General features: G+C 44.3%; 1 protein-coding gene across 12 annotated transcripts in view; it reads right to left on the bottom strand.

The window, feature by feature from the left end:
- Positions 1-26,939, bottom strand: part of lrrc7 (leucine rich repeat containing 7) — a 106,768-nt gene that overhangs the window by 23,795 nt on the left and 56,034 nt on the right. For 9 of the 12 annotated variants that reach the window (XR_004613670.1, XM_034583376.1, XM_034583377.1 and 6 more), the window contains 25 exons: positions 22,883-23,085; positions 20,487-20,604; positions 19,796-19,874; positions 18,898-18,987; positions 18,738-18,794; positions 17,702-17,765; positions 17,066-17,140; positions 16,752-16,896; positions 15,459-15,531; positions 15,176-15,193; positions 10,778-10,907; positions 10,354-10,469; positions 9,947-10,016; positions 9,267-9,366; positions 8,727-8,851; positions 8,202-8,474; positions 7,918-8,040; positions 7,111-7,222; positions 5,895-6,204; positions 4,206-4,697; positions 3,794-4,018; positions 3,486-3,690; positions 2,963-3,313; positions 2,226-2,471; positions 1,072-1,284 (listed from right to left, as the gene is read on the bottom strand). Coding sequence is in view for 11 of the 12 variants with exons in the window: in XM_034583377.1 (XP_034439268.1) it covers positions 1,072-1,284; positions 2,226-2,471; positions 2,963-3,313; positions 3,486-3,690; positions 3,794-4,018; positions 4,206-4,697; positions 5,895-6,204; positions 7,111-7,222; positions 7,918-8,040; positions 8,202-8,474; positions 8,727-8,851; positions 9,267-9,366; positions 9,947-10,016; positions 10,354-10,469; positions 10,778-10,907; positions 15,176-15,193; positions 15,459-15,531; positions 16,752-16,896; positions 17,066-17,140; positions 17,702-17,765; positions 18,738-18,794; positions 18,898-18,987; positions 19,796-19,874; positions 20,487-20,604; positions 22,883-23,085 (4,013 nt within the window). In the remaining variant the exon portion in view is untranslated. The remainder of the gene's footprint in view (positions 1-1,071; positions 1,285-2,225; positions 2,472-2,962; positions 3,314-3,485; positions 3,691-3,793; positions 4,019-4,205; positions 4,698-5,894; positions 6,205-7,110; positions 7,223-7,917; positions 8,041-8,201; positions 8,475-8,726; positions 8,852-9,266; positions 9,367-9,946; positions 10,017-10,353; positions 10,470-10,777; positions 10,908-15,175; positions 15,194-15,458; positions 15,532-16,751; positions 16,897-17,065; positions 17,141-17,701; positions 17,766-18,737; positions 18,795-18,897; positions 18,988-19,795; positions 19,875-20,486; positions 20,605-22,882; positions 23,086-26,939) is intronic. The other 3 variants (XM_034583375.1, XM_034583385.1, XM_034583383.1) reach the window with 2 other exon arrangements.

Below are 26,939 nucleotides of genomic sequence, written 5' to 3'. Positions count from 1 at the left end.
AAGCTCCACAAACGAACAAACAAACACACAAACAAACAGTAGTAACATTGATAAAACAACAACAACAACAAGAGTGCAGAGTTGCTGAAAGCACAGAGAAATGTTAGCTAGTGGTCGATACAGTACACACAGAACATCATGTCATACAAGCAACAACTGGTGGATCAGTTCATTCCAACAAGAGTGTGTGTGTGTGGGTATTTAAATACACAATAAGCCCAATCCTTCACTGGAAACTGATAATTACAATGGTTTATTATGGTATTCTAAAGCAACTTTTTAGCCTTATCATAGAAAATCCAAAACTTTGCCGGTTCTCGCTCAGCAAATTCAAGAGTAATGCCAAATTGTAGATCAGATAAAAAAATACATTTATCTTCAATATTCAGCTGGAAACTTTTAAAATATGAAGAATTCTAAACAGAGTTTGGTGCATTTCTTCATTAATGACTCCAGGTTTTGGACAAAAGACAATAAATTAAATATAAGACTATTGAGGATCCTCTAGGCCTTTTTAAAGGAAATTGAGTTTGAAGACTTTTACAGACCTGCAGACATACAGGTGATATCTGGTTTGTTGAATCTTTAAGTATAAAAATATTGACTAGTGTGCAATAATAAGTGAGATTTAAAAGGGGCTAGCTGTTGGTGTTGTCCAGCTGCCTGTAGTTTCATATCCCAAATAACAACATTAGAATGATGTCGCATACAAGTATTTAAGTAATTTCCCAAAATGTTAAACTGTTCCTTTAATCTTGATGCGAACGCTGCCCTGCAAAATATCCTCATCTTTTATATGTATCTCAAATTCACTGCACAAGATCAAATTATTGTCACAATGCATATTGTTGCATTGTGTTTTCGTGACTTGTGGATTTTTCAGCACATATCCACAGTCGTGAGAGTGCAGCAGTTCAGGCTGACAGAGCGACACACATGCAGCCGGACACATGTCTGATCAACCTTACAACACAGACTTACACAGATACAGACAGGAAGGGCTTCTGAATGCTGTATGTGTGTGTGTGTGTGTGTGCATCTCCCTTTTCAGTGTACGGTGCACTGACGTACCCTGTCCAATCGCTTGGCCTCTATGTGCCTGAGTAGCTGTTGCCTCCAGTCTGCAGGCATCTTGGAGGTGATGTCTTCGGGTTTCAGTGGCACCCCAGGTCTAACTTTGATGGTGTCGTCTAGTGGTTTCTCGGGGCAAGTTGCCAGGGTGTAGTCAGGGGGCATCTTCTCCAGCAGGGCGGCCATGGTGGGACGAGCTGACACTGGACGGGCCTGAGGGTAACATTTTTATATCGGGTGTATTTGTGTGTGAAACGGGTCACTCACAGTGTCCCAGCCAAAGGCAGGTCGTCGTAACAACTTAATAAGGTAATAATATGTAGGTAATATGCAGGTCATTAGTCAATAGTTGGATTTGGACCAACACGGTGGGTTTACTGATGGACTACACAACTGCCATTATCATCCCTGAGCCAAACGTCTAGCACTGCAGCCGCTGTTACGTTCAGTAACATGACATTTTGGAAAGTCTAAGCATCCTGAGGCGTTGTGAGGGATAAATGGAACGTGATGATACCAGGCAGACAAGCACAGAGACTGCAAGAATAAGAGCGCAGTCAGAAGTGTTCAGTGTTACTTTCGCAGCTCTTAGCTTCCCTCTTGCGCTCTGCTCCTTCATGCTGAAAGGTTCCAGATGAAGTGCTTTGCTCATCTAATCAACTCACTGTGACTATTTTGGGATAGTTTAACTTGGGGCAAATTCATTGCATCTCAAAAGAGCTTATTTATGTACTTGGGATTGCCTCGAGATCTGGGATACGACTGAAGCAAAGAGCACCTGTGCTACACAGCTTAGCCTGCTCCTACAAAGACCTGGGCCCGGGTTATTAGTGGAAATGCATTATGTAGAACTAGGTCCTCGTACTGTACCTCTACAACAGTTATACCCCCCTTTAAAATGACCCAAACAAGCATTTTTTTTTTATTTTAGGCGACAAGGAAAAGATAGCGGTTAAGTGAAACCAAAGTTTTCTGTTGTTAGAACACAAACCCCTGTGTCTGGTTGTCAAAGTTAAATTCTTTGTACCACAGTCCAGTCACCCAAGCCTTTCCTTCATTGTTTAACTGTAAGTTCACTGCTAACATTTAACATAAAGGAAACACTTCTCCCAAGTGCAAAGAGCCTGTGATACAGATATATACGATCAGTCTACCTGAGATGCTCCGTAGGTCTCAGTGCTATAGCTCCTGGCAGACAGGGGGCGTCGCTGAGTCAGGCTCTTTGTCGGGTAACCAATCATGGGCTTCTTCTGCTCCTGGTAGGTGGGATAGTCGTCATCATAGCGACCGTTTCTCTTGTTGTGCATCATCTGGCCCTGGCTGTCGACCATGTTGGTGAGAGCCGAGTGGTCCATGGGGCTGGAGTAGGCAAGAGCCCGACTGTAAAGAGGGGGGTCCGCCTGAGGAGAGGAGAGAACAGACGTCTGTGATGGTGCCAAACTCTAAACAAAGAACCAGAATAACAATTTGAGCCTTTCACTGGGAAAAAGAGAACTTTTGACATTTGGACATTTCATGCACTGTCACAGTCGTCACATATGATAACATTGTAGCATCATAGCCGCTGTGCCGCAGCTGCCGGAGGAGACGATCTACTGAACCAATTTTAAATGTTTTGGAAATTTACACAAACAAAAGGGTCAGGTTATATTGGTCATATTTTTGACGTGTTTGACAAAAATAGTCATGGCTGCTTGTGGTGGACAGATGTAACAGTCAACTTATGTCATAACAAATGTCTCTATGTCATTACTCATTTTTAATGGTCGGAGTAACACACACACACACACACACACACACACACACACACACACACACACACACACACACACACACACACACACACACACATACTAATGAGCATGATTTGGCAGCGCACACTAGCTCCTACCTGCTGTCTGTACTGAGCCTCCTGCAGCGCCTCCTGCTGGGCTTCATGGACTCTGCGGAACAAGGCGAGCTCTGTGGAGCTCACCAGCGAATCCGCTCTCCTCAGAAACCCTGGCCTGGAGCGCTGCGTTGGGATTGGCTGCTGCTGCTGGCTGGGCGGTCCGTCCGGGCTGATTGGCGACTGGGGGAAAGAAAACATCTCCAGCGGCGGATACGCACGATACCGAGGGCTCACCAGCTCCTTCGGTAACGTCTTCCCTGGCTGGTTTATGTACTCCAAGGCCTTGGATGCGTGGTTGACGTAATCCGGTGTGTTGGGGAAGGGAGGAGGGACCCGGCGGTCCATGGTCACCTGGTTGGTGAGAAAGGTTACCAGTGAATGCAAAGTTGTCAGGATTCAAAACAACTGATGTTAACTCACAAGAAGACTGTTTGTAAAGTTACTATGCTACTAGGCTACAAGCTAGTAGTGTAAACTCTAGTGTAAAGTTTATTATTACGTTCTTAAGTCTACTGCTGCTAACCTGGGGATTGTAGTTCTGGTCGAAGTGGTAGGCTTTATGTGGGATGGCAGGTTTTTGGTTTTGTCCGGAGAAGCCCAGCTCATCATCTAACATGGGGGCCGATTGTGATCGGGACATGTTGGTCTGCTCCATAGACCCGGGTAGATCCTGACGGTCCAAACTGGTCTGCTGCTCGATGGATGAACTGTAGCTGTCCATGGGAATACTGCAGAAAGTGAGAGAAATCCCCTTCAGCTGCTGCAACTTTCACCTGACAAAATATTTGATCATCTTACTGCGAAGAAAAGCAATCATGAAATCAACCCTACCTGTAGACCTTATAGGAGCCAATATCAATCTCATCAATGCTTTGTGACTTCTTGAACTTGGACCTCGTCTCTTTCATCATGGGGGACAGGCGGTCCGAGCTTTTGCTCATCACCACCGTCACCTTGTTGCCCCCGCTGACGCTGAGCTGATCCTTCCTGTTCTGCTCGCCCTGATTGTCGTGGTACGTCCAGCTGCCAGGCAAACCCCCTCCTCCTTGGTCCAGCCTTGGAGCAAAAAGGAGGGACAAGAAGGATTAACGACTCAGATAAAACAGTGTCACTGAGTTGTAACATATCTCTGAGAAGACGGAACCTCCCTACATTGAAAACCGGTTAAAATGTTGCAATAATAATTGAAAACCTAATAATCTGCAGACCCTGGGGTCATGAGGTCTTTCACATGAACACATACCTATCCTTACGGTCGGGGTTTGGGCTGGAGGTGGGCGTCAGGTCCAGCTTGGATGGAAAGGCGGTCCTGTCCTCCAGCGGGCTCGGAGTTCGGGTCCAATTCTGCCAAGGATTCTGGGAATGTGCGGAGGATTGCGGGTCATTGTCTTGGGGGGGACGTTGGTTGCTGTGGTAGGGCAGCGTCTGGGTGTCCAGCTCCAGAGGAACTCCTACAATTCTCTCTTGCCTGAGGAGCGGGCGGCGCCCATGTGTCGACTGGCTGCGGGGCTTGGAGCCCAGCGAAGGGTTTCCCTGACTTGTCCCGGACGAAGGGTCCAGAGGAGACTCCTCGGCATCGAAACCTGTGTTGTCGTAGTGAGGAGCCTCAGCCCAGTCGAAAGGCTCGCTGAGCGGGCGTCGATCCCCACGCTGCTGCAGGGTTCCCGATGGAGGGGTTTCTCTCTGAGATAGCAGGGGCTTGGAATCAATGGGCTTGGGGAATGATTGAGCCAGTCTGCCAGGACAAGAAGATATTAAGCACTAATTAAGCTGGAAAATAATAAACACAGAGTGAATTTTAATGAAGTCCCACACGACATTATTAAGTGTGGTAAATGTAATCTGAGCCGATGAGTACTGGGAGCGGAATAACTTTCTCTTCCCCTCTCGGAAACATCAATTAGGCTGAGAACCATGTTTGAAGTAATGACTGTTTTTTGAGAACAGAAAATATGAATGCCTTCAACCTCCCTCGCTGTTGCTTGCTCATTGCAAAAATCCACATTTCCAGAGTGTACAGACAAAGTGACAAGTTTACAGATCTGTTCATCACCACAGGACAAGATAAATGTTTAATGTCTGACAACAGAATCAAGCTTTTAAACCTAAAGGTGCTTCTTAAGATGAGTTGGGGCATCAGAAGAGTGAGGAAAGAAAGACGGGCGGCACGGTGGTAGAGTGATTACCACTGTCGCCTCACAGCAAGAGGCTTCTGGGTTCGGACCTGATGGCAGCCGAGGCCGTCCTCTGTGTAATCTGTAAATTCTCGACATGTCTGCATAGGGTTTTGTTTGGGGACTCGAACTTCCTCTCACGGTCCAAAGACATGCAGGTTATTGTATTAACTGGAGACTCAAAATTTTCCGTAGGTGAGAATATGGTTGGTTGTTTGTTTCTATACGATAGCCCTGCGATAGGGTGTACCCTGCCTCTCGTTCAATGTCAGCTGGGATTGGCTCCAGCCCCCATATGACCCTGTAAGGATAAGCGGGGTAATGGATGGAGACTGGCGAGTCGAAATGTATTGTTTGGAGGAAACAAAAAGGAAACAAAAAACCTGAACCATCAGGGTGCAATTACTATAGTCTGCAATGGACGGCTTTGATGAGGAGGAGGAGGAGGAGGAGGAGGAGGAGGAGGAGGAGGAGGAGGAGGAGAACTGAGACAGATATGTGCAGCATCCTAATGAGTCGCTCTGACCTTGACTGAGCGAGCGCAGAGATGATGGAGACAGAGAAATACGGGCGCAGAGGATGGATGGAGCGACTGGATGAAATGGATGATAGATGGAGGAGGGAGGGTGAGATGGAAAAAAAGAGGAGGAGATGACAGATAGTCAGAGGGGGACAGTGATGAAAATGGACATGAAGCTGTGTGTGTGTGTGTGTGTGTGTGTGTGTGTGTGTGTGTGTGTGTGTGGGTGGGTGTGTACCTGTTGGTCCAGTGTGTCTGGGGGGCCTGGTCCTTGCTGGGGGCCGGCAGGACGGGAGGGTGAGTTTGATTGTGCGGGTGCGGGTGCGGATGCGGGTGCGGGTGGGGGTGCGGGTGCGGGTGAGGGTGTGCGTGCGGGTGTGGGTGCGGGTGAGGGTGTGCGTGTGCGTGAGAGTGTTGGTGCGAATGTGCGTTGGCGGGAGGGTTGGAGGAGCCCGAGGAGCCCTGTGAGGGGGAGTAGTCGGAGTAGGTGGCCGAGGAGCCGCTGTGGTTCAGACAGTGGAGCTTATCCATCTCCTCATCGGTAGATTCTGGAGAGAGAGAGAGAGAGAGAGAGAGAGAGAGAGAGAGAGAGAGAGAGAGAGAGAGAGAGAGAGAGAGAGAGAGAGAGAGACAGGTCTGTTCAGTGGAAATGTCACATCCTCTTCTCTCTGATACTCGTCTCAAGTGCTGAAGGGCAAATTTCATGTCCGACAAAAAGGCCTTTCTGTGTTTTATCCCCCTTGGATTTTATTCCTTTCCTCAGATCGTCCTCATCAAATCTCGACGGGTTTCGCCTCCATGTAACACACGCTTTGATCGCCCTATTTCAGCTGATCCTTTTCTTTGCATTGAATGAATCAAACACATTATCTTTATTCAACTAACTCATGTTTGTCATGGATAACGTGCACCTAAATGATTTTGTGTTTAAATATCGTCTTGCAAGTTGAATTTTCGCTATTTCTGTTGTTAAAGACCTGCAGCCAAAACATCGGCATCGCCCCCTGGTGGCTTGCTGGAGTATAGTTCATCAACACCATCATCACTCTGAGATCTGAGTAACCTTTAATCATCTCAAAGTGATTAACACTAGATGGGACAAATGCTTTAAATGATCTAAAACAAGTAACTGGCTTTTGATGGGGCAGTAGAATCAACGTCTGACGGATCAAACTCTGGTGTTTTGGTCAAAATGAGGAAAAAAGGGTTTAACTAAAGCTGAATACATCAGAATTTGAACTTGATTATTATATGTGGAGGTTATTTTAGTTTCTTCCCTCTTTGTGATATATGGTAAAATAATCCACTGCCACCATGACTAATTAATGGATCCTATTACAACATGCCCCTCAGTGCTTTACAATAATGAAATGACTGTGTGTGTTGTAAGCCTTGTGTCTACACGTGTGTGTCTGTGTGTGTCTCCATGCAGCGGTGCATTCACAGTTCAGTACCTTTCTTGTCTTTGCCCAGCAGCACCACCTTTGGTTTGTACATGGGCGGCTCCACCAGCGTGGGCCTCATGTCAGAGATGCGGATGTCGTTGGGGGAGCCGCCCATCGAGTCCTGTGGACAGACGGAGAGACGTCCAGGTTCACATCAGAGAGAAGTGGAATAACACGGACATACGCAGAGTCGTGACCAACAGACTGAAATCACCCAGTTTAACTTTTAGGAATATTTAAGATGTCCACCAAGGACGATTGCTTATTCTGTGTCTGTTTGCTGGTTTATTTTAATTTCTTGTTTCTTGTATCAGTAGGATTACACAAAAAACACTAAAACGATTTCCACCAAACTTTTGATGGGGGTGGGGCAGATTAAGTTGTTGGTTTCAGGAATTGTTTTTCTTTAACATTTCAATGTACATTGAGCATTTCTTTTTTCAAGGAATTACCCATTTGTCTCTTTATATTTCTACTTTAAGAACTAGACAATCATGTGTAGTATTGTTCAACCTTGGAGGAGGCGTGTGGTCTACATTGGGCCATTTATTCACTTTGTTAAGGGATTGACCTTTTCAGAAGTTTTTAGAAATCATACTAACTAGTGGTGTGTGCGCAGCATCATTAAAATAGTTGTGATAATCTATTCTGTACATTTCACTGACGCAGCCCTTCATTGTTACTCTAACTGTTAAAATTACAAAACAAGACAAAAATGAGCTAAATGTGTGTGTGTGTGTGTGTGTGTGTGTGTGTGTGTGTGTGTGTGTGTGTGTGTGTGTGTGTGTGTGTGTGTGTGTGTGTGTGTGTGCTAACCTCTGAGCTCTCTGTCAGATCCTCTTTGTCTTTCCTCTTGGGAATGTCGATGCCGGAGTTATGCATTGATCCCTGATCCATGAGCTGAGCCTGAGAGAAGTCCTGCATCTCTCTGTCCGTCACCTGACACATGTACGCAAGGTCAATTTAGATTCATGCATCGGTTTTTTCCAGCGGACAGATGTTGTCTCATAACGTTAAGCATCTTAAAGAGCAGAACAAAGTTACTATCCTTGGGAAACTCAAATGGTTAAATCAGATTCCTCAGTGTTTGTGCTTCCTACCTCTTTAGGTGGTAGCGGCCACGGTGGCTCGTACGGTTCTTTGCTGAGGTGCGTGTGTTCCATGTTGGTTCCTGCCGAGGTGGCAGTGCCTGTGCTCAGCTGGTGCTGGTGCGGGTGCTGGTGCGGGTGCTGGTGCTGGTGCTGATGCTGGTGCTGGTGCTGGTGCCCGTGTCCGGCGTGTACGTTTTTACCCACAAGGCTTTGCACTGACTTGACCATGTTCTTCAGGTCCTCAGGGTAAGGTGTTGGGTAGCGCTTCAGGTTGATCTCCACCTAAACAGATGGACTTGGGTCAAGTGTGACATGCATGTGCAGATAAAGGAGCCTGCCTCAACGAAACTGTAAAACAATCATTTATTACACTTTTATATATTTATGTTTGTATTCCAAATGGCTTTAAATACTAATAAGCGTTAGTGGTTGAAATCTGATATTAAGCACATTCAGGACAGTTGTTTGATTTGACAGAGAGAGGGAGAGAGAGAGAGAGAGAGAGAGAGAGAGAGAGAGAGAGAGAGAGCTGACCTTGACCTTCCCAGAGTTGTCCTCCTCTTCTTTCTTGTCCTCGAAGTCGAAAGCCACGGTCATCCTCTGCTGCCTCTGCTCCTCCCACAGGGTGGGATTGAAGCTGTCACTGTCCGACTGGTAATCTGTACACACACACACACACACACACACACACACACACACACACACACACACACACACACACACACACACACACACACACACACACACACACACACACACACACACACATACACACACACAAACGCACACACAAAACATAGGGGTTAGAACTGCTAGGATACAGTAGGTCTTTAGATTGAAAGACACACACACATAAATATTGCTGCATACAGATCATATGTATACACAAACACACGCACAAAACATCATTACATCCCACAATTTAAAACATGCTTATATGGTGATATTGTTAGGTGTATTAAAACAAATACAAAACATTACATAACAAAACCCAAACAACTGACCACAAAAGAAGTATATGACACACACGTACACACACACACACACACAAACACACACACACACAGTTTGTACCCTCATCATGTCGTGGTTGCTGAGGAAACATGTAGTTGGTCAAAACCTTCTGTTTGGTTTCTGGGTGGGCTTCTGTCTGCAGAGGGATCAGAGCCTTGGACTGCAAACACACACACACACACACACACACACACACACACACACACACACACACACACACACACACACACACACACACACACACACACACACACACTATTAATATCTGACAGCAGTATCCATGTTGCACCAGATCAATCAAGGTTCAACCGTAGAAAGATCAAAAATAGAGAAAATGTCAATGAAGGAAATATTATGTTATTATCAGACATAAATTAAATTCAATACAATACACGTTACAAATTTTAATATTTAACACATCACACTCAACATTCACACCAAGTGCTTGAGTCACAGATTTGATTCCTGGGGTCTTCTGACTCGATAAGTGTGACAACCTCTAAATATTGTACATTAATAATCAAGTGAAGTACCACTTCGATTACTGAAAGTGTTTTCGTATAAAATCCAAGCGGGATGTATTTGAATTAGCAGCATGAAGAAGCAACAGGGAATATACCAAGTAAATGCGGCCTGCTAATGTGATCAATATGTTGATAGAGTTGTGTGTTTGTGCTGCGGCCCTGATGGTGAGCAGCTACAGACTCGGGGGGGGGGGGTGGATGGAGAACGACGGATACCTGATTGTCAGAAAGCCACAGAGCTGCCAGGTCCTTCAGCTTAGCGAAGGTAAACGGTAGATTCTTTAACCTGAGAGAGAGAGAGAGAGAGAGGGAGGGAGGGAGGGAGGGAGGGAGGGAGGGAGTGGTGAGAAAGAAAAGAGAGATGTTTCTTCTGCCCACGCACTGTACAGCCTGCAGAACCTGTAACCATGGCAACACTCTCACCCATTCCCATGGTAACTGTGAGAGCTGCAACAGATCCGAAACGGCCATTGAGAAAGTGTTGCCTGTGCGTGTGTGTGTGTGTGCAACTGTTGTCACTACTGAGTCAGTGTGTGCTCACCTCTGTGTGTGTGTGTGTGTGTGTGTGTGTGTGTGTGTGTGTGTGTGTGTGTGTGTGTGTGTGTGTGTGTGTGTGTGTGTACCTGTTGTCACTCAGATTGAGAACTCGTAGTTTGGTCATCTGTCCGATCTCGTCAGGTAGAAACTCCAGTTTGTTGGACCGCAGCGACATTACCGTCACGTTCTTACAGTTACCGATCTGAAACGCGTGCACGTCACATTACAACCGTTAGGATCGTGTCCCTGGCACTGAATCAGATCTGCTGTCATGAAAAAAACTCTTTCACAATCAAGAAGCTGAAAGCAGTGAACTGATTACAACTTAAACTACAGACTGTATGAAGATGGACGTGATATGAACTCTGCCATCTTATGCATTTAACCCTGAGTGGGGGGGACAGAGCCGCGGTACTAATAATTGCTGGTCCTCTGTAGCCAATAAGGAATCAGGTAAAGGGCTAAAAGTAAAACAAATGATATCAATCCAGTATAGGAAGATGTCTCTACCTCCCGGGGCAGCTCTGAGAGGAAGTTCTCGTCGGCGGCGAAGGTCCTCAGGTTGTGCAGGTACCCGATGGTGGGAGGCAACGACTCCAACTCATTACAACTACAGTCCAACTCCTCCAACAGAGACAGACTGAGGAACAGAGAGGAGCAGAGAGGAAGAGACACACACAGGCAATCACACACAGGAGAAATCATCACTCAGGCCCAAAACAAACCTCTGCTGTGGCATGAGATCACTTATCAGATATGGTCTTTAAAGAATAAGGGTGGTGATACTCTTGATTTTTCTTACTGTCAAGAAAAAAAGACTGAAACCAAGAATGAGTGCATCTGATATCGGGTGGTAAAGCCTGATTTAAGCTGCACTGCTGCTCTGGGCTTCATGCTACTTCACTAACATGAGCACAGGTTCATTTTCAGTCCCACGCATGTCATCCGGCTGCAGCTAATTCATTTCATCTTTAGTCTGCAACACTGAGGTTTTATTTGTGGTTTCTAAAAGTGAATTTGGTATTTTTTCCAAATGAAACTGTATTTCTGCCCTCCTGCAGATTTAGACCTTCAGTCCGGATGAATTAGCTTGGAGCTGAGCGCTACAGAGAAACACATCGTTGGTTTCAGTCTTTTCATGGGATTTGTTCCTCAATAATTCAAAAAACAGAATGACGCCAGCCTTATTCTTTAACATGTTAAGATGAGAGGGGAAATCTGACTTTCTACCAGACGACAACTTGGAGTTAGTTTGGAGCGAGAAGGAAAAGATCACTGAAGAATCAGTCAATTAATGAAGAGACGACCGATCAATCAAACCAGGTGTTAGTTATATTAATTTAATCACCAGTTTTGAAACTCATCCTCTACGTTGTGTGTCTGAAATTCTTCAACCTGGATCTCAACTCCTCCACTTCACCCAGATTCACCCCCGCTCCCATCGGCCCCCAGGACCCAGCCCCCACAACCATCACAGCCTATAGCAGCAGGCTAACAGCGGGCTAATGCTAATGAGACCACAATTTAACATGAATGTACTGTCACTGTTAACATTGCATTAGTCTGCTATTAGTGCTCCCAGTGGACCGGACCATCTGGGCCACCATACGGCATGACAGAGGAGAGGAGAGAGGAAGAGAGGAGAGGAGAGGAGAGGAGAGGAGAGGAGAGGAGAGGAAACGAGATGAGAGGAGCTGAAGCAAGAAGAGAGGAGTGGAAGCAAGAGGAGAGGATAGAGGAAGAGGGAGAGGAGAGGAGAGGAGAGGAGAGGAGAGGAGAGGGAGAGGAAGAGGGAGAGGAGAGGAGAGGAGAGGAGAGGAGAGGAGAGGAGAGGAGAGGAGAGGAGAGGAGAGGAGAGGGAGAGGAAGAGGGAGAGGAGAGGAGAGGAGAGGAGAGGAGAGGAGAGGAGAGGAGAGGAGAGGAGAGGGAGAGGAAGAGGGAGAGGAGAGGAGAGGAGAGGAGAGGAGAGGAGAGGAGAGGAAGAGGAAGAGGGATAGAGGGAGAGGAAGAGGGAGAGGGAGAGGGAGAGGAAGAGGAAGAGGAGAGGAGAGGAGTGGAGAGGAGAGGAGAGGAGAGGAGAGGAAACGAGATGAGAGGAGCTGAAGCAAGACGAGAGTAGAGGAGAGAGGAAAGGAAGCAAGAAGAGAGGAGAGACAACGAGAGGAGAGGGAAGAGGAGAGAAGAGAGGAGAGGAAATGACAGGAAGCGAGAGGAGAAGATGGGAGGAAACAGGAGGAAGCTAGAGGAGAGGAAACGAGAGAAAACAAGAGGAGATGAGTTTCTTTACCTATATTTAAGATTTTTTAGGGCTTTTAGTATAATTTTGTATTCCTACTCAAAAATGTAAGTGTCACCTACATCTCCCACAATAATTAATGACTCTTCAACACAACTCATTTGATAATTTCGCTGCTCTATCCACCAACAAGCTCCATAATCTTACGCTTCAATGGCAGGAAACAGGAAGAGTCACCAGATCGATTTAGGACGCATGTTCCACACATCTCCTTTCTACGGAGCAAACTAACTCTTGTGTTTTCATTAGTTGCTACAGTCGCTCATTATGAAACTTAAACCTCTCCTTGCTCATGTTAGATCCCCTCTGGCCGAGAGCGTCTCATCCACTGAGTGGGAGTCGGTCCCTGAAGCTCCCAGAGAAAAGTGCTGGGATGTGGCTCTGACGGAGGCGGCGGCGGGGGGGGGTGGTTAACCAGATTTACAAAACAGTTAGTCCTCATCCTCAATGTTGTTTCAATTGATAAAATTGAAAACAGTTTTAAAACAGTTGTTATAAATCATAAATCTCATCTTTATGTTGCTGTTTGTTTTCCAGTGTGTAAAAGGTTTCATTGTTGTCTCTTGTGGCCACTGTGGGGAAAAGAGCCAGTGCAACTAATGTTCTCAGCAGCCATTAAGTGCCAGTGGGCGTCTGGTCTCAAGGGGGCAGTAATGAGCCTGTAGCTGCTCGGTGCATCCCAACGAGGCGATAACCCCAAAACAGACTCGTGTAAATCACCTGAATGAGGGTTTATGCTTTACTGACGTGTTTTCAGACCATGTTTTCCACTTTTTCAAGAGAAAGGACTCAACAAACGATGAGGACGAACTGGTTGGATTCCGTAACGTGTGTGTGGTTCCCCCCTGCACCTCCGGCAAAGAGCGGGGCACAGCCGCTTCTCTGAGCTTTTCTCTAAAGGCTCATTTATGCTCAACGTCAGATACGAACACAGAAATGGACGGAGCCTTCTGTCTGTACGTTAATTTCGTCCGTATATAATATCCGTGCCGGTCTTCTGAGATCTTATGGATATGGATGATAAAACGGGGCAGTACCAACAGAAATGGTGTTAGACAGTGAAACCAAAGGTTCAAGCAGCACGACCATAAGACACGAGGAAGAATTATCAACAACTTTTTGAAGAAACTGCAAGTTGCTAAGAAACTACAGGATGTTACTGTAGATGATCACAACCACCGTTGGCATGTTTGTTGCTGTCAGAAACTCTGAACTCTGCGCTGCCCTCTAGCTGGTGTGTTGCCTAATAACCAACCTAAAGGATGCATGAAGTGGACAGTGAATCAGACGTGTCTCTCTTCGTATGTTAAAGCAGCATAAATGAGCCTGGGCAGTGGATGAGATAAAACCCAACGGTAAAACAGCTAAACGAGACAGAACTCACTTTCACTTTAGAATAAACTCAGAGACAACAGGGAGGAGCTATCGCAGGCTAAAGTCCGCTGCTGCAGAAACAGCTTAAAGTTCATCGATGACAACTGATGCAGCCAATATAGGCCGAGGGAGAACCTCTCTCCATTAGAGCTAACAAATCTACAGCCGCGATATGTGACCCATTTCATCAAGATCAGGGACGACTCTGAAGGAAACTGTATCGTAACTTAAGTCTTGATTCAGCTCTGTGTGAATAAACATCGTTATACAGTGTCATTTTGAACTTATGCAGCTATATGGAGAATACACTGTATTCTTAATGGAGATACAGGCACAGATTTAGCTTTAAAACACAGACTACTACATGGAAAAACAACTTATTTAAGAATATAGGATTTCTCTACAAGGGGAAAACAGGGATCACATTCATCATTGTTAAGACTCAAACACTAAGAAAAGGATCCTGTGTGGTGTTATCAGAGGGAAAGTCATGGATCTACTGTTCTACTTATTGAGCCTAAAACCTGGGACTTGTTCAGGAAGACAAAATGTTTTCGCGGCGTTCAGATACAAATGCATTGCAAAGGGTGTTAAACAACATCTGTAAAGTCTTTTAAATCAATCCATCACAGATTGATTCATTAGCATTGAGTTTGGTCACTGCTGGTGTTATTACTGGAGTGTTTTAAACAGCAAAAAGGGACAAAATCTGTGTATTCTTACCCAAACTGATGTAATTTAATATTTCTGTTACTTGAGGCCTTGTCCGGGTCTTTCTTCCCAAATCTATCAACCCTGAAGTTAAACACACACAAGTTGCTCTTATTTCCAGTCGGCAGTTTGATGTGGATAAGCAATCACTATATTTCAAACATACAAAAGATGAATGAAAAGAACAGAAAGTGTTTGTGATTGAATCTGGACTGTGATGGATTTTAATTTGAAATAACACAATTAAAATTGCTGTGATCTTTTTTTTTTTACATGCAATCATTTCCATCTCACAGTAAATAAAGATTTTATGTCAAGTTATTTTTTTGTGAAGTTTGTGAGGCAAACAGGAAGAAAACATGAAACTGAAATAAAGTTTATGTTTGCATGTAACTTTTATGAATACAAGACGTTTCCCACTTTGACACCGTGTGGTCAGCAAGCTTGTGTGTTTGTATCTGCAACGCGGTCGAACATCTATTCGTCTCTGAACGCACCCCGGGATCCAGGAGGCTAATGTTACTCACCCGTGCTTGGGCTTCGCACTAACGCCACGGCAACGCAGCAACACAACACACAGAACCCCCCCCCCCAATCATCAGCCAGCAGAACAACAAACAAGGAAAACAACAACAGCCGACCAAAGGTAAACAATCGCCTGTTGACAAACTATACTGTCGCAGGTGTTTTCACAATAAAACAAAAAAAGGTCACATGGTTTTATTATTCAAAACTAAAAGGTCACGTGGTTTTATTGTTCGAATTTTCATTTTCTTTGTGCATTAAATTGTGTGTGTGCAGGTTTCTTACCTCCCGATGGTGTTAGGCAGTGAGTTCAGCTGGTTGTCATCCACCTTCAGTGTTGTCAGCTTCTTCAACATTCCTATAAGAACACACACACACACATGCACACACACACAAACACACACACACACACACACACACGCACACACGCACACACGCACACACGCACACGCACGCACACACACACACACACACACACAAACACACGCACACACACACACACACAGACATGCAAAGTTATGCTCTTCACATATGAAATAAATTGTATAAGTTGTATAGAGTTAGCCCTATTCTATATTTTCTCACATTGCGTTGTCTCACTTTCACGTTATTTCTTAATATTTTATTTATTTTATTTGATAACATTTTAATATATGAACCCTATAATTTCTTTCTAAATGCCTCTGTTTTGTTTTGCCTCATGTTGCATGTACACTCTGTCACCCCTTTATGTAAAGCACTATAGAAGCAGTGTAGAATAAACGTATCTTACCTGAAGAACAAAGCCAACAATGAATTTCATCACCCGCTGCCTGATAAAGCTTTTTCATCTTCACCATACACACGTCCAGTGTTGCACAGAAAACTGTTAAAACCCCATCACCGAGCCACACAGGCTGACGTGCTCCCTCATTACCATGAACACTATAGTTTATTTCCAGTCAGTCCCACACACTCCATCCTGCTGCCATAATTATTCCCACCCAGCAAATCAAATGCACGTTAATCGGAGCCTGAAAATAGCCCCGAACAAATGCGCCAATATATTCCTGTTTGAGTATTTTTTTACTGAAATCTACAGAGCACAGCTGTTCTATTAATACGTTGTGCATGTATGTATGTGACCCGTTTGGAAAGATTTACATCTTCATGGCTTTGAACAAAGGGGGGGGGGGGGGGGGGGGGAATGCTTCTATGGTTTTAGCTGCGACGCTGTAGAACGAATTCACCCTCAACATCAGGCAGTGTAATCAGTGCCTCAGTTTAAAAAGCATTTGAAAACTCATTTTTATAGTTTTTTAAATGTTTTTGTTTTGTTTTGATATTGTTCTTTTATGTTTTATTTTATTGTATTGCTGAGTAAGATCTGGCGTTTATGTGATTTGCTATCTTTGCTCTTATATTTTTTGTGAAGCACCTTGTTACTCTGGTTTTGAAAAGTTATTTGTGTGTGTGTGTATGGGTGTGTGTATGGGTGTGTGTGTGTGTGTGTGTGTGTGTGTGTGTGTGTGTGTGTGTGTGTGTGTGTGTGTGTGTGTGTGTGTGTGTGTGTGTGTGTGTGTGTGTGTGCGCGCTCACCTATAGAGTCAGGGAGTTGCTGCAGCATGTTGGAGGACAGCAGCAGGTCCTCTAAGCACTCGCAGCCTGAAACATCCGTGTCCAATGACTCAATTCGATTCTTAGCTAAGTCCAGGTATCGCAACTGACGGAGCTTCCCTAACGACTGCAGGGAGGAGAGAGAGAGAGAGAGAGAGAGAGAGAGAGAGAGAGAGAGAGAGGGGGACGATTAAATGATGGAAAACAGACACAGGAGCCATTGATGTGAGAGGAAGGGGCATTCAATTATTTGCAGTGCTGTGTTTTTTCACAGTAAAAGCGGCGAGTGCTCTTACCCCTGGTATAGACTGTAGAGAGTTGTTGTCCATCCACAGCTCCCTTAAGTTGTGGATTTGCTCCAACACCTCTGGCTAACACGAGAACAGAGGAAAACATGGAGGCTTCAACTGACCAGGTTAACATTTAAAAACACAACTGAATGGCTTTTCACTTATTCTTCTTGCACTTTTAGGTTCCACGTCTTTATCTTGCACCTTGAACTACATGTTTGCTAATTCTTTAATCTTAAAGACAGAACAGACCAACGTGCACAGATCCCAAAATGTCCTTTGGTGCATCCAGAGGTTATTAAACTGGGTGAGACTGACTGTCCCTCACTTCACGCTTTCTCTCTCTATAGGCAGGAAGTTGACCACACAGCCAACCTGCTCCTGTCATAGTCAACTTCCTGTCCGCCCCTGATGCCATAACTTGTCTCTGTATGTGACACACGTGGCTGTTTCAGGTGCTACACATCCACAGGTCATGTTATGTAACTGTAGCTGACTTTGTGTCTGTTACACTGTAAATGGCAAATACACGTGATTACTGAGACACGGAGCTTCCTGTGGGAACAGAGGATTAAATTTAAGTATGATATGGTGTTTTCTATAAAACACACTGACTGGGGTAACGTCCAAAAAATGACTCACCACTTCAGAGAATTCGTTGCTACCCAGATCCAACCTTTCCAACTGTGTCAGTCTGTGGATAGACCTAAGGAGAGGGAGAGGAAGAGGGAGAGGGAGAGGAGAGGGAGAGGGAGAGGAAAGGAGAGGAGAGGAGAGGAGAGGGAGAGGGAGAGGGAGAGGGAGAAGGAGAGGGAGAGAGAGAGGAGAGGAGAGGAGAGGAGAGGAGAGGAGAGGGAGAGGGAGAGGGAGAGGAAGAGGGAGAGGAGAGGGAGAGGGAGAGGGAGAGGGAGAGGAAAGGAGAGGAGAGGAGAGGAGAGGAGAGAGGGAGAGGGAGAGGGAGAGGGAGAGGGAGAGGAAAGGAGAGGAGAGGAGAGGAGAGGGAGAGGGAGAGGGAGAGGGAGAGAGAGAGGAGAGGAGAGGAGAGGAGAGGAGAGGGAGAGGGAGAGGGAGAGGGAGAAGGAGAGGGAGAGGGAGAGGAAGAGGAAGAGGGAGAGGGAGAGGGAGAGGGAGAGGGAGAGGGAGAGGAAGAGGAAGACCAAGAGGGAGGGGAGAGGAGAGGAGACACAGTCCTGCTGTTAAAGCAATGATGTGATTCCACTGCAACTTCTATAATCTTAAGGAAAAACCTTGATAGCTTCCCTTTAGTTTAAGTCAGTTCAAGTTAAGATTGAAGTCATATTGACGCCTACTTGTTGATTAGGAAATGGTTTGACATCATTGTAATTGATATCTGTGTCCGTCGTGGAACTAAAACATTAAAGTCTATCTTTAGTTTTCAGATACATTTGTGTTCAAGTGGCCAATTCAGTGACAAAGAGTAACAGGAAACATTTGAAGCGTCTTCCTGCTCTAAGTGGATTCATCAGTATTCAAGAACACCTGCCTGGGATATTTATGTTTCAATCTGGATGCCCGAGAAGGGGAGGATGCACTCAGTTATATCACGGAGCATCTGTGTGTGTATAAGTGTGTGTTGTGATTAGTGGAGCGCAGAGATTATAATTCACTGTCTTTATGCACAAACACCCACAGACACACACATGGCTCTTTGTCTCACTTTGGCATGGTTTTCAGGTGGTTCTCTCTCAGCTCCAGGATCCGTAGTTTGGAGAGTCTGAAAAACACAGGAGACACAAAACTTCAATCTGAACTTACTGTCGTGAATGTATGAAAATGCATCAAATGAAATAAAGAAATGAGGAAAATCATCCGTTTACCTGCCAAAGTTCGCCGGCAGATACTCCAGGAAGGCATCGTTTAAGAAGAGCTGGGTCAGATTCAGGAGCTGCGTGAAACCATCGGGGAGTCTGAGAGAGAGAAGGAAGGAAGGAAGGAAGGAAGGAAGGAAGGAAGGAAGGAAGGAAGGAAGGAAGGAAGGAAGGAAGGATAAGATAAAAAAGATAAAGTGAGTGTCCTTGAAGCGCCTCAGTGGAATAAAACATGGACAATGTTTCCTTAACAAGCCCTGCAGAAAATCCTAGCTGCTGTTAGCCTGCAGATGACTCATCTCTTACACACACACACACACACACACACACACACACACACACACACACACACACACACACACACACACACACACACTCTCACACACACACACACACACACACACACACACACACACACACACACACACACACACGCTCACACACACACACAGTAAAAGCAGCTGTCTGCAGCACTGGGTGGTGGAGTCTCCTTGTGGTGCTGAGCAAACAGCGGCACTTTGTTGTTACTCTCGTTATTTCTTCCCCAATGTAAAAAGCCCAACTTCAAAATCGTTGTTCTAACTTTGTTTTCGAAAGTCGAGTGAGCAAATATATTTGAGAAAAATGTTGAACTAGCTCAAAGTTTCAAGTTTACAAATAAGTAATGCAGTTCACTGATGTTAAGTCAAGGAAACTTCAAATAGTGATTAGCCATCTCTTATGGTAACTAAAGTCACTGTGCAAGAATATAAATATATATATATATATATATATATATACGTCAAATCCTGCAAATGAGTATTTCGTGCTGCAGATAACAACTTGATATTTGCATAGTGACCCAGCAGAGGTTCAGCTTGTGGTATCTGAGCTGTGTGTCTCTGCATGTGTGAGTTCAGAGTCTTACTTGGTGATAGGGTTGACACTGGCCTCCACCACAGAAAGACCTTTACAGCATTTGATATTGTCTGGAAACTCCTGGATACCTGTTAGAGACAAGAGAGAAATTAAATGTGGTGATACGGCGTGATTGTGTATTTAGAGCTGAGAGAATCGGCTGATTAATCGATTGATAGAAGTGTGAAATCATTGTTTAAGTGTTTTAAAAATTGATTGGATCCTTTTTCCAGCAAAAATATTCATTGATTCCAGCTAATTTTCTGCTCATCGTTATAATTGAAGTATTTTTTGGTTATTTCAGGTCAAACAAAGTCTCAAGAGGAGTTTTTTGACGAGTGAATTATCGGGAAAGAAATCAGTGGTGAAGATAATTAATAGTTTCAGCTTTAAATGTAGTAAAGTTAGATTTTCTTTCCCATTTAGTCAAGCTAGCTCTTGAGAAGATTGCACACTTTAGAAAGTGGTAGCATCGTGGTTTTATCATATTTTAATATGGTTGTGAAATGATTGTGATTTTGAGGTGGTGCTCATTCAGCGTTTCACGGTGCTGCACAGACTGTAATTCAGATTTTATGCAAACAGCACATGGAAATTATGATCTTTCTCTTTTAGCTCTCTCATTGAAATCAGCTGCTGAGTTTGCTTGGTTTTATTTCTCAGGTTCGATGGATCATCTGCGTCCACTCGTCATTTTATACCATTTTTACTGATGTCCAGCTCTTTGAGGTTGACCAGGCTGGCGATGGTGGTGGGCAGGTTGGACAGGTCGTTGTCGGGCATGCTCAGCTTCTTCAAGGCCTGGCAGTTAAAGAGTTGCTGCGGGAACACAGAGGGAAGACAAAGGAGTATTATGGTCTGTTGGCAGAAAATCACACTTGTCCTTTCACAACAAAGTTACCAAAAGGTCGAGAGAGTAAAAGAGAGAGAATCAGTTGGAGGCGACTCAATGTTGTGGAAAAGCACGTGTCACAATAGCTGCCTGTTTATAATGTACGGTGGCCCCTGAGGACAAAACACACACGAGAGTCCAAAACGATCAGACATGTGCTCTGAATTGAAAAAATACTGCAAATGCTGCAACACATACAAGAGGAGAGAAATCACAGACGGATATTAGAGGCTACAAATGTTAAAACACACACAAAACCTATTAACTCAGCAGTGGCACAAATATTAAATGTCATTACAGTTCTTCTGGAATAAACTATTTGGCAACGAAACCCCAACTAAAGCTCCACTTACTTTCCCAGAGCTTTCAGCTGCTGTTATAAACCCTGCATCAATATTCCAGAAGAGCAGCAAGCAACCAAGTATTGATTTGTATTAGAACTCATCATTTCAAATGGCTTTCACACACACACTGTTTACCTCCCATGCTTCATGGTCAAGAGACTCTTTTGTATATGTAGTTTAATTGTATAAAAATAATAATAATAATATATTCTATTTATTTAACAGTTTTTAAGCTCAAGCACAAATTGATGAAACAATGAAATTATTAAAACATAATATAATACTAGGTGAATGTAAAAAGTGTATTTCTATCAATTTATATTAAAGCTGGTGGAAGTAAAGATGTGATAAGAAAACGAGCACTAATTAAATTTATAAAAAATACAATGAATTTAAATAAAATTAAAAGAAAAAGCGATAATAATAGTTATAAAGGTAACTCTGAAAATAGTAACATCTGATCTTGTAGAGGTGAGTCTTCAGGAGGGATTTAAACGCTGCAGTGCAGAGAGGAGACGGTCACGCTGGCAGTTTTCAATCAGCTGATGTTCGGGACCTGACTGAGCTGTGAGTTGTTATAACTCCAGTTCCAGTTCATAATCATGGCTGCTGAGTTCCGGATGAATTGCAATTGGCAGAGTGAGTGAGAATTCAAGCAGTTTAAAAAACAGAGAGAGTCACAGAGACTTTTTCTGAGTCATGGAACTCGAGCAGGTTTCTGATCGTAGAGATGTTTTTAATTGATTTGAGGATCGGCTGATGTTTCTGGAACGAGGCTCAAAAGATAAGTGGCTATCAACATGGGCAGCGGAGCTCTGTGCCCTCGAGTCAGGCCACTACTCACACACACACACACTATCACTTTCACTCACACAGACACACACATACACACCCACACACACCCCATCACTTTTGCATACACCAACTCACACACTTAAGGAGCTCTCCAGCCCTCTTACATAAAGGCCAGTCACTCTGGCAGCCTCAGTGGCTCTTATCCAACCTTTCACTCTCACACACGCACACACGCACACACACACACGCACGCACGCACGCACGCACGCACGCACGCACGCACGCACGCACGCCCACACACACACACACACACACACACACACACACACACACACACACACACACACACACACACACACACACACACACACACACACCTACCCTGTCAAGCCAGAGCACATTTTCATATTTTGTCAGTTGAATGCGAGTTGGGGCTGCCACTTATGTCGCCCTAATAGACTTCATTCATGCAGGGCTATTTTTAGAAATCCAGTTCAACATCTCGGCCATTTAAACCAGGACAGAATTTTAATAAAACACACACGCCTCCTACAAACAGAGCCTGTACTTCTCCTCGAAATATTAGGAGGGCATTTTGTCTCATTACTGCTCACACGGAGGTTTACTGAAAGTGTTGGATTGTTTAAGACGAGACCTAAGACCCTGTCATGGCCTGAAATGGACCTGCTCTCTCACCCCATGTTTCCTGTCACTGAAGCCTGAATCTGAGAGTGCAGAAACTCACCCTCCCCTTCCAAACATGAAGGAGAACCTGTGGTCAGTAATCATTAAAAACTCAAAAGGTGTTTAGTTTGTCCAGTCTGGGCTACTGTAAAAAACATGGCGGCCTCCGTAGAGAGGAGCCGCTCCTGATGTAAATATAAAGTATTTCAATATAAAGGCCCGTTCTAAAGAAAACCACAATTCATACAATTTATATGAAACCCACTAGTGTATATATATTTTGTATTCAGTTTCTGCCAATAGATCCCTTTCACCTAAATCTTACACGCTGGAACCTTTAAAGGTCAAAGGTTAAAAGCGGCAGCGTGCGGGGGTGCGTTACCTTGGGTAGTTCCTCGATCTGGTTGGCGTCGAGGTAGAGCTCCTCCAGAGTTCTCTCGAAGCTGAAGATTTCTTTGGGGACCTGCTGCAGGCTGCAGTGAGAGTAGTCCAGCACCGAGATCACTTCCTCCTCGCCACGGAAACAACGGCACGGCACCAGCCGGCCAATCAGCTTCCGCTTCGTGGTCATTTCCAGACACTGCACTGTGGAGGCACGGGGGGGGGGAGAGAGGATTTCAGAGGGTGTTTAACTCGTCGACATCTTTGTTTGTGTTTCATTTCGTTTCGTTATATCAATGAACACTGTTGATTTGATCCCTGACAGATAATAAAGATAATAAAGAGTGCGTTTCTGCTTCAGAGATCAACTATGAATCATTCATGGTATTTTCTCTTCCATGTCTGGACATACATTTTTGATAAAGGCCATGTGAGCTGCACTCATTACTGTTAAATGAGATTTCACTGCTTCTGATGAGTAACACAGAGAACAGATGAAACAGATGAGACCGACTGTGATCTGCTCATCAGCTCGGTGTCGTCTCTTTCACCGCTGGAGCTGTGTTGACCTCTCGACCTCCAGAAACCACAAGTTCCACAGGTAAAGAAGAAGTGAGAGGATGAAGGGAAAAAACTACTTTCATTGACAAAGGCTCAGCTTCAAATAATGAAGAAAACTCACTGGGAACGATATCATTTGCTGTGGTGTAATTTTTTGGACAGCTGTGGATTTACCTAAACTCTTCATACGGCTTTGCTGCAACTTTGATCAGAGGTGAGATATACGTGATGATTAACCCTCCAGATCACAGCAACTGGCTTATGGAAGTGTTTCTGTTTCTATACTGATTTTACGATACTTTAATCCAAGCTGGTGGGATGTGTCAAAGTACAAATTAGATACATTTTTCATGTATGTGTACTTTATTTTAGTATATTTATTTCCATGTACTTCATTTACAAATGACTCCACTGCATTTTTGACGATTTAAAATGTTTTCATTGTTTTTAACACATTTTAAAAGTAATCAGTAACTATCTGTACTATTCATGTATTAAACATAATATACAGTAGACACAGTTGATAACGTAGTAAACTGTTGCATTGGGGAATAGGCAACACTCTTACACTCTCACACTACACTCTATAATACTTTTACTTTTATTAATGTCAAACTTACTATAACTCGAGCTGAAAAGTTAACGTGATACCTTTACTTTTACTTGGGTACATTTTTGAGCATTTATTTGTTCTTTTCCTTAAATAAAATGTTATTACTACTGCCTCCATCACTGTTTAGCCATTATTTAAATCAGTTCACAACATAATTTGTTAGCTGCAGGGTCATATTAATCTAAAGTGGGAAAAAGTGGCTCATCAACTTACGCAATATACTTAAGAACACAGCAGCGTTGGTCTGTGATTTGCACTTGGATAATTAACACTTTCTAAACCAAGAATAAATACGACATTCATTTGATTTGCAATCACTGTCTCACCCTCTTTATTGTCCGCACTCGTCAGTGTGCTGCTAAATTCTCTTGATTACAGTATATGAGCTGCTCTGCTTCTGGTCTTGCAGCCGACATTGTTCGGTGCGTTTCAACCCCTCATGTCCTCAAGGCAGGAGGATGAGAGGACCAACACTATTTCAAAATGTCTGAATTTCTTGTTTTTGCTGCCAGGCAGGTGCAAAGCAGGGAAGATGGGTAATACAGCACCAACCAGTAGTTACCCAGCTCACAGCAGGCGGAGGCACAACTCTCTCACACACACACACACACACACACACACACACACACACACACACACACACACACACACACACACACACACACACACACACACACACACACACACACACACACACACACACACACACACACACACACACACACACAAACACACACTCTCTCTACAAACAACAAGCCTGATCCGTATAATTAGACCGAATCCTTTGTAATTCTGCGACAACATCACTCCATTACACAGCTCCATTTAAAGAGCTAGCAGCTGAATGGCATAAGTAGGCTAACCATGGGTATTAAAATCCTTGAGTGAGGATTTATCATTCGGCTTCATCACGTCAAACACTTGCTACAGTTTATCTGGTGACAAATAAAAACTGTTCTAATGCCTGAGAGGAACCTTCCCTTCATCCAACCTCTGTTTGATGTGGACCAGCTGAATCCAGATGTGGTGTGGAGGAGGAGAAATGGGGTGAGGGGACAAAAGGAGGTGAAGAAGAGTTAACAGTGGTAGAGAGACAAAGGAAGGGAGGGAGAGGTTATGAAAATGAGGAGGTGCAGAGAGAGGGACACCAGAAGGCTCAGAGATAAGACCTGCAGCTTTATCTGTCCACACACACACACAAACACACACACACACACACACACACACACACACACACACACACACACACACACACACACACACACACTCCAGCTGCACAGTGACATCAGATGAATCTGGGCGATAGACAGTCTGATCTTGAGCAATTGAGGGGACACTGTGTTATCTGCCCCAGTTCGTTGCGAAGCCCAGTGAAATCAGATTTAAAATAAAAAAGACTGCAGATCCTCCGGGACTGTTTATCTAAATGGGTCGGACCATTAAAATCAATACATCCTTATCCACAGACGCGGTCAAAGCGGGTGTAATGAGGCGAGCCGGGATTTACTGTTTGTCGACAGTATGTGTGAACCCGGCGGTTTCCACGGTGCTCCCACCTTGGACCGGTGGTTCCTGGCTAACCCCCTTCGTGTTGAACAGGTAACACAGGGTCTGTTCAGCTCTGGGGAACGAGCTGGTGTTAGCAGAGAGGATTACACAGTTCAGACTAGAATAACATTCGTAAAGCAACATCTGGGTTTTTCTTTTCTCTTATGCCAGCAGGGTGAACTAAAAAACTACAGGTGAGCCACAATTTCATTTAATTATTTTCTCATTGATATATGACAATGTTTTAGGCAAATTCTTGAAAGAAACAGGAAACAATCTAAAGAAAGGAAGAGAGTCATAACATTTGGGGTAAACTAAAACATTTTTGAGTCTTGCAGCCACAGTGGGTTCAGTTCCGATCCGATTCTTTACTCTATGTTTTCCTCCTCCTCGCTGAACCAGGATTCAAACTAGCAACCACCTTCCCACAGACTCAACTAAGCATCAAAACGCTGTATCTGTTTCACACATCACCTGTGCCGACCCACACACACATTTTGGTAGAACTGGTTTGCTCCTTGCAGTGTACACACTCAAACCTACAAGAAAAACGCAACCACAAAAAGCTCTGCGATCATATTGCGAGACAATAATCAATAATATTCAATCACTACTCATCTGCACCTCAGGAACTTTAGCTGCTGTGCTGCACTTGGCTCCACAGCATCAACAGTTCATGCAAACAGTTTCCAGGCCTGAAGCAAAACACAACCAATCAGTTTTACAGGTCACGACATCTTTTCCTAAGATGCTAAAGCAGAGAAATGGAAAATGTGCACTCTGACACCAGAGCTTATATATTAAATTTGCTTTATGCCGTAGTATAGGTTGCATTACATCTCAGGTATCTGTTAATTTGTTTGGTCAAATAAAGATCTTCTCCCAAATATCTTGTTCTGGTCAGTTTATCCAACCAGCAGAGGGCGCAGTCAGACGACGCACCCTGTCAGTCACACGTCAGACGTGGTATTAGTCATATTCTCATTTGCTGAGTAAGAAGCCGCTCTGCATCAGCTTGGCTCCAAAATTACACGACGACCCAAGGTGTGAAAATCAGTTTCATGGTTATTTCGTCAACTAATAAACAGTTTGACATCACGGCCAAGAGCCAGATGAGCCAATATAATAAACCAGCAGCACCTGAGACAACCCTGCACTGTCGTAGGGCTGCAGAATAAATGATAACACTTCATTATATAACGTTTGATTTTTGTGCTTCTGTCACACACGAGCTAAACCCTGTTTTTTTGTGGTGAACCAACTTTCGATAATGAAACAACATATTTCAAGACATCCAAATTGATCCAATATAAAAGCACTTAAAAAGCCAACTCTG

Source organism: Hippoglossus hippoglossus, chromosome 4, assembly GCF_009819705.1.
Source record: "Hippoglossus hippoglossus isolate fHipHip1 chromosome 4, fHipHip1.pri, whole genome shotgun sequence".
NCBI classification, from domain to species: Eukaryota; Metazoa; Chordata; class Actinopteri; order Pleuronectiformes; family Pleuronectidae; genus Hippoglossus; species Hippoglossus hippoglossus.
This window is presented reverse-complemented; position numbering and strand designations above follow the sequence as displayed.